At 38.2% G+C, this 17,947-nt stretch overlaps 1 protein-coding gene across 1 annotated transcript; it reads left to right on the top strand.

Moving 5' to 3' along the window:
- The first annotated feature begins 1,500 nt into the window (after positions 1–1,500).
- LOC129259696 (insulin-like growth factor-binding protein complex acid labile subunit) lies at positions 1,501–7,836 on the top strand. Its single transcript, XM_054897963.2, has 3 exons — positions 1,501–1,885; positions 4,404–4,701; positions 5,245–7,836. Exons 2-3 carry the CDS (start codon positions 4,411–4,413, stop codon positions 6,217–6,219), a joined length of 1,266 nt encoding a protein of 421 aa, XP_054753938.2. The 5' UTR covers positions 1,501–1,885; positions 4,404–4,410; the 3' UTR covers positions 6,220–7,836.
- Positions 7,837–17,947: the final 10,111 nt, after the last annotated feature.

Below are 17,947 nucleotides of genomic sequence, written 5' to 3'. Positions count from 1 at the left end.
TAAATTCCAACATTAATGAAATTTTTAAGCAGATAATGAGAGAAAAATCACAATACCTACACATTTTTCCATATAAGGATGCTTATTTGCATATTATGCAAATCATTTAGATTTTTTTGCACTTTTGACAAAAAACATTGAATACAGTTATTCATCATGAATTTTCGCTCAAATTAAATTGTTTTGGACACTCAATTTGTAATCTTTGGGCTATTTTCCTTATTTTTCTTACTTTTTATGGCTAATTTGCATAACATGCAAATTTAATAAATTTCCACTGCTTGGATTTCTTGGGACTTTTAGTATGTTGTTTAGGGGACCTTCCTTGAAAGCATTGCAGTGGAATATCTCGTGTTGCAATTAGTGGTGGGTCAAACCCTATATTGACTGGACTATGAATCAAAGAGATGACTCAGTGACCAGTATTATTATGACGTCTCCACTTTGATGGTGTAACAACTCTGTGCCAAATTAAAGGGGAATCCAACCTTGGCCATAAAATGTTGTGTTAGGAAGGAGAAAAATCAATTAAACAGAATGGTGAAAGTTTGAAAGAAATCGGACAAGCAATAAGAAAGTTATAGCTGCTTTAAACTTGAGATCATTAATAGTATGTAGATTTCAAATTGGCAACTGGGTAAGTAAATTATGACAAGAGGCAAGGACAACTTTCCCATAGGCCATGTACTTTATTATCAGGGATTTGTGGTTTTCTCCTAAGTACCCATTCCCCTGGGGCAGTAATCTAAATATAACCCAGGTAGTATATTGTTTTATGTCCTCATTAAAGAAAAATGTAATTTGAAATAAAACTTTTGGGAAAATGACATTTTAGCCATAATATGTATTGGAGTACATGGAAGAGTAGTCCTTGCCTTACATCACTATGACATCCCATATGCGGCCAATTTGAAGTCTCCATGGGTATAGTGATTACCAATATTTACAACTTTTAAAAATGTATAACTTTCTTGTTGTTTGTCCAATACTGTTCAAACTTTCACCTATCGACTTGTCTGATTTTTCTTTTTCTTATAAAAACAAGTTTTTAATTGGGTTGGATTCCCCTTTAAGGGAAGCCAAACTGTGTTTATAATATAGTGTATGTTTCTTATCTTTACTGTGGTCTTTACTCATTCTTTTCAATGGTGAAGACAACTGTCTTATTTACCAGCACACATTTATCTGTTTATGAATGATTTGGATGTTAAATGCTAAGAAACCAAACCTCTTCTGTGAGTTCTGTCAAAGATTTGTGTCTTAATGGGCTTAATTGACTTAATTCCATTCTATTTAAACCACAACTTTCGACTGAGAGCCAGAGTTTGAAGTCCGAGTTCAATATGGGCCCGTGTGCTCTTGATGATTAACATGTCCTATTTGTAAATATTTAGCTGTTTGCAATTGTGAAAATGGAAAGTTTAGTTTGTAAGAAAATGTGAAATATATGAATTACTGCACTCAGACACCATTAACCTGGCTCTGTAATACACAGGTAACAGAACCATTAGTGACTCTGCCTCTACACTGTGTGGTGTTGCAACGCCCACTATCACGTTTTTTCAGTACGCCTCTGCATGAGTTGAGAACAAAAGGGGTCGAACGAAAGACCCTTTTTCAACACATGTATAGCGATTCGTCTATAACGGACCCACGCAGCGAACGCAAGAAACACAAAACGCTGCTCTACGAAATTCGAACTGGAGCACGTCCAAGTTGGCCTGGGAACAGTCTGTTCAAATGGAGACTCTTTGTTGTCGATACAATACGAGCGAGTCACGGGTTTGTGGCATATGAAGAAGCTGATTATTGGTTGTTTCAACTTTTCAAGGATCTGTATAACATCTTGTATCTAATAGCTGCGCTACTCACTAGTAACACTGTAGTAAGTACAAAGTATATGCAGTTATAATGCTTTCGTTTTCCAATAACCACACAAATAGTAGGCCTATTACTCAGAGTCAGATCAAGAAGGCGGTCTGCACGCAGTCCATTCTTTGCTTCATTTCGGCCTATAGTTTTGTTAAAAATTTAATTGGTCGACAACCATGACAACGGAGGTAGAATAAGTCGAAATGTTATTTCTCGAAAATATTATAAAAGAGAAAAAAAAAATGTCGACACATTCACATCCGCCTGTTAAATCTGAATAGCACACAAAAAATAGTTCACCGAAATAAACCGTCGACATTTTGCTCCTATTCCTATTAGTATGACGGTGACGGTCAGCAAAAGCAGGAAAAGGGAAAATAAAAGCAGACGACATTGTGCGACGTGTGGGGGTGGTGCGAATCCCTCCCCTCCCCCTCGGTCGTTTGTATGACTCTTTTTATATTTGCTTTGAATGTGTGTATTTAATTCGTGTTTTAATGTATGGTTGTAAAACATTGACTCTTGATCGATTCAATATGGTTCATTTTTTGCACAATGCACGAATATATTTGCACTGCGCAAGTACAAAAATAAACAAACGTATATAATGTAGATCTATACTGAAATAGCCGCACTATCTACATGATCTATATGGTTTCAAGAACGTGACTAACGGGACAATTAAAGGCCTGTATAACAGTCCATAATGCCCCTGAATAGTCCCTGTTTTTTTTACAACTCATTATATTGTGTGATGCAATTTTGCCATTTAATTCCAGATCATTGTACCAAAGGAAACTAACCTCACGACATTATGGTGCAAACTAGCGACCATATGTCGTAAATCTGCCAAACAGCCTCATAAGAAATGGAAATCATTGAAAAAAGGAGATAGACCATGAAACCAATTAAGCTGTATGACTTTATAAAATAATGTCGCAATTGCAGGTACGGGAGTCACTCAGTTGTTTTGTTTTTCCTTTCCTTTTTTTTTTTTGGGGGGGGGGGGGGGGTATTAGTGAGAAAAGCACCAAAAACATTTTCGTATAAAGATGGGGGGCACCCCCGAACCCACCACGAAGTCAAACGACCGAGAGAGAAAAATACAAAGAAGAGAAAGTGGAAAAGGCAATGGTAAAAGGTGAAGATTCTTTTTCAGGATATAACGTTAATATCTTTTATAAAATTGATATTTCATTCTTTAATGTTCAAGTAGGCCTACTTATTTACACCCTCCCGGGCTGACTCGCGACTATTTAGATTCCATGCACGTACGCATTACTTTGACTAGCTACGCCATTGGGACTAGGGCACACGTGTCTTACCCTCTATTCTACTTTCAGGGATCGTAGGTCAAGATTAAAAAAGGAAAAGCATAATAGAGACAAAGAGAAAGGCCCGTATTCTGATAGCAGGTTTAACTTAAACTCAGGTTTAAGTATGGATAGCCAATTTTTACATAAATTACTATCAGTAGAGATATCATACTTCAGCTCATTTGGCTATCAAATCATTCATAATTGTCTAGGAAGTATAAATAGATGATTGTCTTCACCATCGATGAATCAGGAAAGAGCACAGTAAACATAAGAAACATACAACTTAATAAAAATTTTGATACTTTTGGCCTTCCATACTTAACCACAACTTTAAACCTGCTATCACAATACGGGCCAAAGAGTTTATTACGATGAACAACCAAACAAACACCTTCCGATCCCGCTGTGGCAGAACGATTTCAACGAAACATCGATAAAGAAGTTCTGACAAACTCGGGGATGAACCCGACGATTACTACATCAGGCCAGCAAGGAAACAATGACATCCACCATGTTGTAACCATTTAATCAATTTAACCACACTAAAAAATTGACAAAAAAGTGAATAAACCAAAATTAAAAGAGGTTAAAGACATAGGTATTCCCCCACCAGGGTATAGATGGGGAGGAGGAGCTTGAGCGCACTCCCCTGCCCCACCCCCGGCCATTATTCGATCATGAAAAATTGCCCCATTAGCCATGTCCTGCCCCTCAAATGTTGTGCTACATACCTCTGGTATTCCCCAATAAAGGTGATCAGTATATCCCACGCACTACTCTCTAAATTTTTTATGTTTTCCCTTAAACATGTATAAGGCAAATATGATTGTGATCGCCCTCTCATCATCCTCATAAAGATCAGATAACTTTGCATTGTTCTCTGAAGTAATGACTTGATGACTTCATTGATTGATATTACCCTGATTACCGAAGCTCAAAATAGCCTATTTATGTATTTGATTTCGAATTTTCTCTCTTTTTTTGATAAAGGTAAAAACAATTTATTTCTTTCGCGTTCAAGTATACTCAGAAATAGTTGATATATGTGTATATATATATATCAATAGATAGGGTTCAATAACTTATTCTACGATTTTTTAATAGAACATTCCTATCAATTCCTCAAGGAGTCAAGAAGGCTTTTACATCCTCTGTCTTTGCTATTCGGCAATCGTAATCTTGTCTCTTCCCGTACCATTTTTTTAATAATAGAATTAAGATGTCCAAGATGAGAATCATGTTCAACCATCTGTGTCTCCTGTTTGGCCTTGTTTCTTACCTGGCGACTACCCCTGCGGCAGCTACAACTTGTGGTCAGCTGTGTCACTATGTCCCCTGGGCCAGAGATGCAGACTGTTCCAGCAGACACCTGCGTCGTATCCCGGAGGAGTGCGTCGGCTCGAAGGCTCTGAACCTGAACAGGAACAACATTTCGGAGGTTCCTAGCAGAGTTTTCAGTCCTTTCCATCATTTGAAGTATCTCCAGATACTGGGAAGCCAAGTTACAACGGTATTGAACTAACTTTTAACTTATCGATTTAGATAGAATTCATAATTGATAATTAGGTAGCTCTCAATTTATGCGTTTGATGTTGTCCTGTGGCAGCTCCCCCGAAATGAACAACGGATGGTTGAAAAAAAATGCATTTTAAAACATTTTCTTGCTTTATCTAGAGTTAGTTTATCTGATTATTCTACTGGACCTTCCGTCATGCACAATTATTTCTTAAACGTCAATGACCGTATTTACTAGATGTGATCGATTTGTATCCAACGCAAAGTTGAATACAAATAATTGATCAAAACTAAGATGATCCTTTTATGATTAGACGATAGTAACTTTACTGAACGTTAATTGGATTTGACCAAGAAATACCTTGATGCAGCATTTTGTAAGAACACGGAAATAAGAGATGACTTACGCGTTTCCTTTTCGCCATTGTATTGTTTTGTATTCAAAGCTCTCTTCAAGCTGATTTGGACAACGCGTGATTAAGAACAATAATCGAATGATGTATTCATTGTGACATTTTTTTGTTTTCTATATTCACAGGTACAGGCAAACTCTTTCGGCGGAGCTAAACGGCTGAAAAGCATCAATCTCATGTTCAATGTCATCACTGTACTACCAGAACACTCCTTAAATGATACGGATAGCCTGAGATGGGTGTATCTGACAGGTAACCGGATCGAAACAATAGAGTCGGGGGTCTTTCAGGAAGTACCTCAGATTGAGATGCTGTACTTGGATGACAACCAGTTGGATCATCTGGATGAGGGTGTCTTCCATGGTCTATCTAAATTGCAACGACTGCTGCTGGCTGGCAACAGACTACAGGAAATCTCAGGTAGCACATTCAGAGGTGTTGCAGGACTAAAATACATTGACCTCTCAAGGAACCAGCTCCGCGTACTGTCAAGAGACACGTTCCAAGGTCTGAGGAACTTGAAGACGATTAATGTAGCCTCCAACGGTTTGACAAGCATATCTGCAGGTACCTTTTCCTTCAGCGAGCTTACCTCCCTCAACATCTCAAGCAACGATCTGACAACCCTTCCTTTGGAACAGCACGAACTTGCCTCCCTGGACGAGATAGACGCTAAGGGTAATCCTTGGAACTGTGACTGTTCCTTGGACCACTTCCGTGAGACATTGATATCGATTTCTAACAAAGGAGTGACTTGTAAACAGCCTTCATCAAGGGCTGATACACACATTGTCTCTTACACCAGTCTCTGCATCGCTTCTACGCCGCTTATTCCAGACATAACGGAGAAGCCGAAAAAGTTCTTCCAAAGTGGACAAGATACCGATAAGGAGGGTCCAGAAGTAGAACAGGTTGCTCCCTCTGGAGGATTTCCTCCAGAGATCATAACGCTCATTGTTGTATTGACCATTGCCTCCATTGCACTCTTTGCCATCGGTTTGTTCCTTGCCGTATTTGTTTTTCGTCCTGTGCTTCAAAGAAGACGTAACAAGAAACGTGAAAAGACGAAGGATGAAAAACCCAAACCTCAGCATGTGTGAACGATTGAAATACATGTTCTTTACGTCGCGTTTACGAAAGCCTTACATGAGGGCAAACTGATGTGTGTATGTTGCAAGATATATCCTAAAACTTGTCAGAAAAGGAACAACTAACACTGGAATACGGAAGAGGAGTAAAATTGAACGTGCATAGCTTAGTATTTTACGAGCTGTGAAGTTTTCTACTCGGGTTGCATATATTTGTTACCAGTTTTAACATATATTTCGTTTTCTTGAACATTCTTACATTGAAAAGGACAATTATGCCTATCATTTGCTGTATTCAAAATGTTGTATTGACTAGTTATACATGCATACAATGATTTATTGCCAGTTAGGGACTAATACTGATATCAATCTTTAATTTAAACGTTATGCTGGACAAAAAGACAAAAAATGGACTGCTCAAATTCACAAAAAAGGTGCATTTTTGCTGTAATATTGTTTCTTTTGAGGACGTCTGGTCACAATTTTGTAGATAAATTAGTGCTATTAGCTCATTGAAATCACCAATCTATTCAACCATTCTCTCTCTATCACATGTTTTAATTCACATAGTACAATTCAAAACAGCAATACATCACAATTAGACGATGTAATATCTTTTCATATAATATTTGTTTGATTTAATTTGTCATTCAATAGAATGTATATAAATGTGTGTATGTACAACTGTACACTCTACAAAGTAGGAGGTAATACAAATCAAAATCGATAAGCTTATACCTGTATGATACTCTGCAATGTATTAGGCAGTACAAATCAAAAGGGATAAATAAGAAACTATATAAAAAGTGCATCAGTTTTACAACACTACGAACTTATCATGCTTATTGCAGAAAATCAACTGATCGTGCCGATGACCAGAAACTTATATAAGGTTGCCCCCTGAAGATTGAGCTGTGAAAACACAACTCAGAATGTAAATATAAACAATATATATTTTTTTATATATACTTTTGTACAGGACGATACTATTAAACAAACGTTGAGTTTATTGTTTTGCTTTTTCTTACCATTATTTTTTTATAATTAGTCCGATCTGGGCTTGTTTTTATGATGTTAAACGTTTTTTAAGCCTTTTCTTCCTTTAGATTTTTCTTTTTTGTTTTAATTTCCGTCTCATCTTTGCTATCCATATAATATCCTCTCCTTCCAAGCATTTATAACTCGATCTTGTCCTTTTGTCTCTTGTTCCATTTCTTTCCCTTTTCAGTCTCATCTTTTTCGTCCCTTTCCAAACTTTCACATCTATGTCATCATGGCCCTGGGAAGCGAGGGTGCTGAAGCACCCCCAAGATTTGTCTGGGGTGCTGCATAGGCATCACCTTGGGCAGCTCCCCCTGGAAATCAGGTTGGTATTCTAAAATGTAGAATGTGAATACCTATTTTTGCATGTCATATAATTTTTGTTACAAACCAGCACCAACTTCAAAAATCATCCCCAGGCCCATGACCTATGTCGTATTTTTCTGAAATAATGCAGTTTTTATTATGTTGAGGATTTATGTGCAATGTTAATCACATTTCCGTGATAAGTTTATATCTGTATTCGCTGGTGTAGAAAAGTTTGATTGTCGAAATCAAATTAAAGGATAAACAATAAAGCGAACTGAATTTATGCGTCTGAATTAATTATTTATGAAAATGTGCGGCGGGAGGTGGAAGAAATACCCTCAAAGATTCACTTTTGAAGCCTGAAGATGTCAAGAGTTCTAATAAAAATAGAAGCCCAATGCCTTTGAAAGATTTTGCTAAAATGTCCCCCCCCCCCCACTCTGTCCTCTTTTCACCTTTAAATAGTGGCTCTAGTCTTCCTCCTTGGTATTATGCATAATCAGCCAACAATGGTTTATCACGGAGGAAAAAAATATTTCAGAATAACATGATTCATCCGTCGAATTCAATCAAATACGAAAAATCGGACACAAAAAATGAAACTTCAGCATCTTTGTCGCTCTTTAGGTTAAGATCTAGGGACCTAGCTTTTATGCTTTTTTTTCTTATTTCATCCCCCCCCCCTCCCTCCCCCAACAATCTTTTGTTGCGTCTCATCAATATGTATCGTCCACCTATAGTCTAACACAGTTTCAGACTTTCTTGGACGAGTTTTCCAATATTCTTGATGGACAGCTTGTTCTCCTTGTTATTTTTGTTACTAAATTACGTCAAGTTAAGGTCAAATTAATTCACTGTAAATGTGCTTGTTTGAATAAAAAAGTTTATTTCCGCTAGTAATGTTCGCTATCGCAAAGCGTGATACACTTGTGGTTTGCCTTCATTGTACACCTAATAGTACTTATCCATCATTTAAATTTTCTTGCGCTGATTCCCCTATCAATCATCAAACAAACTTCATTCTGGATGTTTCATGCCCTTCTAAACACGGTCAAGTGTTTGATTTGATGAGCCTGGATAGATCAGGGAAATGTCCCTGCTCATCTCCTAGATGTAACAATGGGGGTTAACATGCCAAGGACAATACAGAAATACCGAATACGGCAGTGATGCAAACTTGGAATAAGCTGAAATGCACCACTGTTACGTAACAGAGTTTGTATTCAAAAATGCTGAAGCGAGACCAATGAAATTTTCATAAAATTATGAAATAACCTTTCTAGTCCTATACATTTAGTTTAGAATAATACCATATTTTGGAATTAATGCAGCCCTATGCCAGAGGGACATTTTTTCTTGGACGAGTTGTAAGTTGCCACTATTACTATTATAATTAATAATATTAATACAATAATTATTATCATTATAATTGTTATTAGTATTATCATTATTATTATCATCAATAGTAGTAGTAGTAGTAGTAGCAGTAGTAGTAGTAATATTTTTATTATCATTATTACTTTTATTATTAAATCTTGTTTAACCAATCTCACTTAAGCAACTATACTATCTGTCTTCTTGAAATATGTGTCACAGTTTGTATCATAATAGGTATTGAACTCATAGTAAACATGCCATGGTCAAACTGCAGATCAGTCGTCTAAAATGTTACACAAACTATATGAAGAGTTTAGTTGCAAAAGGAGTTAGGTCCACTTTGGACCATTCCGAGAAAAAACATGTTTTTTATTCTCACTTATTGCAATAATCTTATGAGAAAATAAATTGTCATGATGTACTACCTTATCATGTGAACATAAAATTGGGTTTAAAAGAAATCTACCTGTCTTCAATTTATATATATATATATTTTCAAAAAAGTATCATTGTGGACCTAACCCCTTTTGCAAGTAAAATGAAATGAATCCAATCTCTTTTGATTAAAAAAATGAGTTTTCTTTGCCACTTTCATTCACGTTTTCATTAGAATTTTAAGTTGTCTTTGGTATCATCAGAGTGACTAAAAATTTAAAGGTTTAGAGACAGAAAACAATAACATTTATGAAAAACGGACCTAACCCCGTTTGACAAATGAGTTCTTCAGAAGAGTTTAGTTGCAAAAGAGGTTAGGTCCACTCCAACAAAATCATTTTTTTAATTCTCCCATATTGCAATATTCTTACGCGAAACTGAATTTTCATGATACCCTACCATGAGAACATAAAATTGGGTATAAGAGAAATCTACCTGCCTTCATATTTTTAAAGATATTCTTTTCCAAAAAAAAATCTGTGTGGACCTAACCCCTTTTGCAACTAAACTGAAATTGACCTAACCCCTTTTGAAAAAAAAGTGATTTTTCTTTGCCATTTTAGTTCACTTTTTAATAGGAATTTCAACTTTTCTTTGGTATCATCTTATAGAGCTACTAAACATCTATACATTAAGACATAAAAATCAAATTTGATTAAAAATGGACCTAACCCCTTTTGCAAGTGAGCTCTTCATATACGGAATATTTGTAAAATATTGTTTGTAACTATTTTTATATATCAATTGAAAATTACGTGACTGTTATTCATATTGTGTACTCGTCGCCCCCATAGCGTTTGTTCAACTTAATTGCCAAATATGTTTGTCAAATTTGATTTCTATTCTTGTATGGTACCTAGATTGAATATTTATCATATTCAATGAACTGTACTTCCCCTATATTGAAGTACATGTATACAGTGCGTCCCACAAAAAACGAAACCGAGATTTATCGATGATTTATCATAACTTAATCACAAATACAATAGACAAATTTCCTACCATTTTAAAGCTTAGAATCTCCTCTTTCATCTGAAATTACTTAGATTATTTCTCATTCACGCATGAGTGAGCAAAAACAATTTGAAAAGGGGATACCAAAAAGCCACTTGGCGGGCCGTATCTGGGTTTTAAAAAGAAAACCACATTTTTAAAACGTTCAACATCTGCTCTTTAATTTGATACCTCAATTACAGAAAATTGTCAAGAAATAACTAAGTTCAGGTTATTTGAAATAAGGCTTGAATTTCAATAATTTCATAAAATGAAGAGGTTTTACAGGCTAGCATTCAAACTCACTCGACACTCCGTTTTGTTGACGATCAGCCATGCATTAAGTCTTTTGTTACCGTGCGATAGCTTCTGTGGGAAACCAGTGAAAACACGTTTATTCAATGAAATTATTGAAATACAAGCATTGTTTCGAGAGATCATAACTTTTTTACTTCTTGACCATTTTCTGTGATTAAGGTATCAAACAAAAGAGCAGATATTGAACTTCTTAGTCATGTGATTTTCTTTTTGAAATTCAGATACCCCCCGCCAAATGAGTTTTTGGTATCCTTTCTTCTAATTGTTTTTGCTCACTCATGCGTGAATGGGGAATAATCTAAGTTACATCAGATGAAAGAGGAGATTCTAAGCTTTACATTGGTAGGTCATTTGTATATTGTATTTATGATTAAGTTATGATAAATTATCTCTAAATCTCGGTTTCGTTTTTTCTGGGACGCACTGTATAGCAAACGTAGGTTGAATAACACAGATTTCTGCAATAACACTGAAATCCAATGTTGCTTCATTAATTCTTAACTTGATTTAATTTCCAGATAACAATACAGACACCATTTCATTAAGGGACGATATCATTACGTTGACGTTTGATTTCAAATAATTCAGTGTTTCTTCTTCAAATTTTAAAGCTTTTGATTTTTTTTTTCGAGAATAGAAGCTTTAAACAGGGGTGTATACACCCCGCAGCTCATAACAGATCGAATTTAAATGAAAACTTATATCTGCTCACGGAAATTAGATATATCGTGAATGCGACATATTATTTCAGGTTACTTGTAAAACAAAGTAATATTATTGTCATTATTTCAAGTTTTGACAGACTATGTTTGTGGGATCTAGGGGTTCCCATACTATACCATGCGTAACCCACTCGTCACACACTCGTCGTGTAAATTTACCTTGTGCATTCTCGAAAACAAATTTAAACTGAAAACAGTTCATCGGCTTAAAAAGAATGCGGAAATTATATACTTAACGTTCTGTAATAAAAAAAATCACAATTACCTGTATATAGGCTCACTATGTAAACTCTGAGATAAAAATAACTTGCTGCCCCCCCCCCCTGCTTTCACAAACATTTAGGCAAAAAAAAAATCTTCAAGTCCGTTGTCATTACATTTTCTAACCTTGTGCTTCCCATGACCACTGGGAGTAGGGGCAATTTGGTGCTTTATTGAGACGATGAATAGTATCACACCCCCCCCCCCCCCCACCACCACCATCCTATCCTTTTAGGTCATTGTGGATGAAAGTTGCCATCTTACTGAGTACAAATCTGATTTTTTTCTTCGGGAAAATCATTCCCATTTTAAAACCTATCCCACCGTCTGAATGAATTTGACAAAGAATATTTCTGATAATATTTCTTAAAACTTTCTCAATAACATCATACATTGATTTTCGAATTCGCGTTGGTTGATATTAGGTTTATTTCCAATTGGTCTAATGCCGATTCGTCCAATAAGCAACTCGTCTACTATCATTTGGTCTAACATTAGTTCGTTCACTATCCGCATAGTCTAATTGCCATTTCGTCCACTCACAATTTCGTCTGATAACCAGTTGTAGAGTGGTTGTGGCTGAGTGGATAAGTCTCTGGACTTTGAACTACAAGTTCCGGGGTTCAAATCCCACCTCAGCACTCGCGTCCTTTGGCAAGGCGTTTATCTACATTTGCCACTCTCCAACCAGGTGTAGTAAATGGGTACCCGGTAGGAAGGAATTCCTTGAATGCTCGAGCGTCCGATCAGGATAGCCGTGCTAAAACCTGGGTAATAGTATGCAGCGCCTAGAGACAAATGTCATTTTTATTAAGTGCTATATAAATGTCGCATATTATTATTATAGCCATATAAAATTTTGTGTAATTGGACTAAATGTTGGGCGAAATTAATTCATGGATATTAGAACAACTGGTTACTAGACGAAATGGTCTAGATGAACTGGTGATTAAATTAAGTGATTATTGGATCAAATGGACAGAATGGTATTGGACTAAATGAAGATAGACCATGAGATAAGTGGACGAGTTGGCAAAAGACGAATCGGCAGTTTAGCGAATTACGTACATGACTTGAATTATGCAAAAATCTAGTCTTTGGCAAAGTTTGTCTAAAAGGTGTACCCCCTCCGCCCTCCTTAAATGTTTCATTTTTTTTCATTGTTGTCATATCTTTCTCGTAAAATTTCTTTCTATCGCCAGTTTGATTTATTGATTTTTATTTGTTCTGTGTTATGCCTATATAGGTCACAAATACAAATGGCCCCGTACTATTATTACCGCCCGTCGGCTTGCCGTGGATTTTAGAGGCCCTTTCGATTTTCATTTCTACGGCAAGGGTGATCACCAATTCCAATTGGTGCAAGGTGCCCATCATCACTGGCGTAAATCCGTGTTGATGGGTGGGGGGGATGACTGAAATATTTTGGCATTTTTTTGCAATCATGTTTTTAGATATGCAAGGAATTGTCATTGATATGTCCACAGTGGCGTACCGTGTGTCACGGCATTGGGGGGGGGGGGCACCAGCAAAATTTTTGAATGACTGAGTGAGTGATTTAATAGAGACATTTTAAGGACAATGTCATTAAACGGATATGTATCTCACTCATCAAATAATGCGAGCGCGAAGCGCGAGCTGAATTTTTTTTATATTCACATCTAAAAAGGGACATTATAATCAAATTTGTGTAATCATGATAGGTACCTGTCTCGCTTAACAATGCGAGCGCGAGCTGAAAACTTAGATAATTCAGACCTGAAGTGGGGCATTCTAAGTTTTCTTTGTAGGAATAACCAGGACCATACGTATTTCATTAACCAAATGATGCGAGCGCGAAGCGCGAGCTGAAAATTTTTGATATTCAGATCAGAAGAAGGGACATTTTAAGGACTGATTTTAGGAATTCATGAAGAGCAGACATATCTCACCAATCCATGAAAAATGCGAACGTAATCACGGACAGGAAATGTTTCATATATACGAAGACCTTAACATGGGGCAATCACTTTTGAGTCATGAAAAAAAAGCATATGTCACTACATAAAACAATGATAACTCAAGTGCTAGGAAATATATTTGGTTTATATTGACTTGAAAACGGGATGTTTTGGTACAACAGGATTATATATCTCGTTAAACAGACAATGCGAGCACCAGGAACAATTGAGACGTAGGCCCTGGGCAAATTATGTTTCATAAAGTTATGATAAAAATGTTTCTTATGTAATGTAAGTTAACATAATTATAATATAATATAACATTATAATGAATAATATTTTTTTCTTTTCCACTACGTTTCTCTTCCTTTCTCCCTCTTTTCTCCTTTTCCCCCTTTCCCCGTTTTGTTTTTGGTCAGCCGATGGGGGGGGGGGGGGATGTGCCCCCCATGTCCCCCGTAGTTACGCCACTGTATGTCCATATGGCAAATACCCCTCCAATATTATTATCTTTTTTACCCCATGATGGTTTAATGGTTTATTAGAGATTACATTCAAAAATTTTTGACATTCCATCTTAATCCCTTCCCAAAGACCCCAACATTGATGAATTGGAAGTATTTCGTTTGGAAATGGTGAACTGGCTCTTTATTTGCATTTTATGATTCAATAATATTATTTTATTTGTTAAGCGGTATTTTTGGAAGAATTTTCACCAATGAAACAATTATCTCTTGTGATTTTTTTTTCATTTCTTTCGTAAAAAGTGGGGAGGATGTTTGTACAGGCCATCCCCCCTCCTCGAAAAGTGGGGGGGGGGGGGATATATCCCCCCCATCCCCCCGGGATTTGCGCCAGTGCCCATCATCAAACTGTCAGGTAAGTATGATGGGGTGGTCATAATTTGTGCACATTTAAAAATTGTCTTAAACTTGATATTTAATCGAAAAAAAATCACAATTCATACAAAAACTAAACTAATATCATAAATACAAACGGAAGGCAAGATCCTAGGAGTCAAAATCGCTCGACGGAATAATAAAACAGGTCAAGGGTTTCGCCTATCTCGCGATGTAAACATTTTATGGCGATCGACTAGTGCGCGCTCAGCTGAAAAAAATCTGTCATAAAAAAACTTAAGTGTGATCTGAATTTGCACACGATGGTTTTGTAAAGCTTAAAAAAAAATAATTCAAGCAGACGAAAGTAAGAGAATTGTTTCATATGGATGTTAAAATTCCATTAAATCGGTTGGTATCACATTTTACATACTTGTTCGTTGGAAGAACTGTGCTGGCAAAAATGGCGATTTCTCGACGGATGCTTCTCATGAAGTTCGGATTTTCTCATCCGATGATGATCAACAGCAGGCCTCTTCTCCTGATGAGCCCTTCCCTACCACAATTCCTGTAGAGGATAATATCTGTGAACCAAAAGTTAGTATTACTCCACACACTGATCCTGCCTCTAGTGCTACAAACCAACATGTCATTAAAGAACCCTCGAAGGATCCTGATACCCTGCCCCTCTCTACTAATCGTCATGATCCCTCCCCTGGGACTTCAAGCTCTTCCGCCAATGGCAACGTCCACCCTGATGGTCTTCCTCATGCATGCTCCCTCCGTTCAGGGTTTTCGGCATGGTCGGGCCTCAAACCTCACCCATCACTCTCCTGGAAAGGGCCCACTACTCTCTCATGGCAGCCTTACATCTAATGGCTTTCCCGGAGGCAAGACAAGACCCTGTGATCGCAGGAGAAATCAAGATTCTGTACGAGCAAGTGATAGAATGCACTCAGTCAAGCATGAAATTATTGTGCCACACACAAGTTCAACGCAACTAAACCGCACAGCCCCCTCAAAAAGTTTGGATCATGGGCCCTCCCCCCACACCAGAAATGACCGCACTCCTCCCAGACCAATAAACTTGTACTCCCATCCAAAGAGAACACTCATCTGCAGAAATCTCTCCCTCGGTGCAATGAACGTAAGGGGGTTTAACACCATTGTTGCGTTCGTTAAAGAGCAACTTCTCCATCTCGACATCTTGGCTATTCAAGAACATTGGCTCCTCGCCCAAAACTGCCCCAAGTTGAACAGTGTTTCTAATGAGCATCTCGTTCTCCACAAGCCAGCCGATAGAATCAATGGCTCACTTGATCTCCGCACGCAACGTGGGAAAGGTGGTTTAGCCATTTTTGTCAGGAAATCTCTTGTTATGGTCTGCTGGGAAATCAAATGCCCGTCGCCTAGATTACTTGCTGCTCATGTCAAGGTTAAGGAATCCACAGAAACGTTCACCTTTGTGAGTTGCTACCTACCCTGTGGAGTGTCCAACGCAGATCAAAATGAATACCATTCCTGCCTTCACACCTCTCATACCTACTTGAGAGCACTAAGAGCACTTCTGCCATCATTGTGGGAGACATCAACGTGGATATAATTCACCCTAACACCAAGAAGACTCTTGCTATCCTTCAGGATTTCCTGACTCGAGAGAACCTCTGTTGTCTCACCTCTAGTCATTTTAGCTCCGACACCTACACCTTTTAGTCCGACGATGGGAGACACAAGTCGTGTATTGATACTATCCTTGCTCCTTCCAGAGATGAACATCTTTTTAGCAACATCTCAACTGTGAAAGATGACCCAACCAATACCTCTGACCATCTTCTGATCATTGCATCCCGTTCGTATGAAGTCTGCTACTCTGATCGCTGCACGTTACACTCCCAAATCCTCTCCTCGATCCAACGACTCAAAGTTAAGTGGCAGGACGTAGACCAGGCTACCATCGAGGAGATGTATACAGTCCCAATGGAGAAGATATCTCTGAATCTGTTCCGCAGTCTCAGTAACATAGATCATATTCCTCTCTCAGAGGCTGAGAACTTGCTGTCTTCATTTTCTGATTTCATGGTCTCTTACTCCGTGAATCTGCCACACACCCTCCCAAATGGGAAGAAGAAAGGGAAGGCAGAATGGAATGATGAGGTTAGTCAGGCTTATAAGCTGGCTAAGGAGTCTCGGAAGACCTGGCTACTGACTGAAACCACCAACAAGGACCAGGCCAATGAAGACCGCATCATCGCAAAAAAGTCCTTCAGAAAGTGCTTACGACAGTCCAGAGCGCATTTGAGGAACAATCTTCTCTCTGAAATTGAATCTGCATCTGCGTCAAACAACAAGCTATTTTATCGTCTTGTCAAAATGAATCGTGGCTCGGACTCTTTGCATTGTGAAGTTAATCATCTCTCCTACGGCGACCATGATTACAAAGGTGATGAAATGCTTCTTCACTGCCCTTTTCTCTGATGGCTCCAACGCCTCTCACATAAGCTCCGCTCAAGGACAATCTCCGGCAGTTTTCCTGCCCCATGAGGATTCCTCTGCTCCTGAGTTAAGACATGGTATCCAACTTACATCACAAGACCTGGATGAGGCTATCAAGCACCTAAAGTTGGGCAAGGCTGCTGGCGAGGACAATGTTTCTCCTGAACATCTGAAGCACCTGGACACAGCTCGTCGTCTTCTACTTGCCCTGTTCAACACCTTCCTACATCATGCCCACTGCCCGAAAATCTTCAAGCAAGGCCTCATTCTCCCTCTCAACAAGGGTAAAGGGAAGGATTCACATGACCCAAGGAACTACAGAGCCATTACTCTTACATCTGTCCTATGCAAACTTCTAGAACTCTGCCTCAAACCACAACTGATACGTCAGCTCTACATCAGCGACACACCCGATGAACTCCAGTTTGGCTTCAGAATGGGATTTTCATGTGCCCTCACATCCATCATCGAACTGAACACTGCACATAAACTCCCTACATATCTTGCTCTCTTGGATGTAGAGAAGGTCTTTGACACCGTGTGGAATAGAGGGCTCTTCGAGAAGCTTAAGTCATCTCATCTAGACACCAGTATTCAGGACATATTGGAATCAATGTACCATGGGATTGAAAGGAATGTCTTCTGGAAGGATGCAGCCAGTAACCCAATCCCCATCACCCAAGGCGTACGTCAAGGAGGGGTCCTGTCTCCTTTACTCTACACAGCTTTTGTGGACGGTCTGATCAAGGAGCTGCGAGAGAAGAACCTCGGCAGCTCAATAGACGGCCGATTCTCTGGTGTTGTTGTTCTTGCGGATGACGTCGCACAGGTTGCCAACTCTCCAGACGAGTTTCAGCTGATGCTTGATGCCACATTCATCTATGCAGGGCTCTGGCACTACAAAATCAACCCTCCCAAAACTGCAGTGATTGTCTTCAACAACACCAAATATCCCACAAGATCCTCGTGGACAGTCAATGGAAGTATTGTTGATGTAAAAACCAGTCATCTC

This window comes from Lytechinus pictus, chromosome 1 (genome assembly GCF_037042905.1).
Source record: "Lytechinus pictus isolate F3 Inbred chromosome 1, Lp3.0, whole genome shotgun sequence".
Classification (NCBI taxonomy): domain Eukaryota; kingdom Metazoa; phylum Echinodermata; class Echinoidea; order Temnopleuroida; family Toxopneustidae; genus Lytechinus; species Lytechinus pictus.
Note: the sequence above shows the minus strand (reverse complement) of the source record. Positions and strands in the feature narration are given on the sequence as shown.

What these genes read in the sequence shown, in the direction of transcription:
- LOC129259696 (XM_054897963.2), top strand. Translation starts at nt 4,411, where the DNA reads ATGTCCAAGATGAGAATCATGTTCAACCATCTGTGTCTCCTGTTTGGC. An exon ending in TGGGAAGCCAAGTTACAACG is followed by an intron (nt 4,702 to 5,244) that starts GTATTGAACTAA and finishes CTATATTCACAG; the next exon opens with GTACAGGCAAACTCTTTCGG.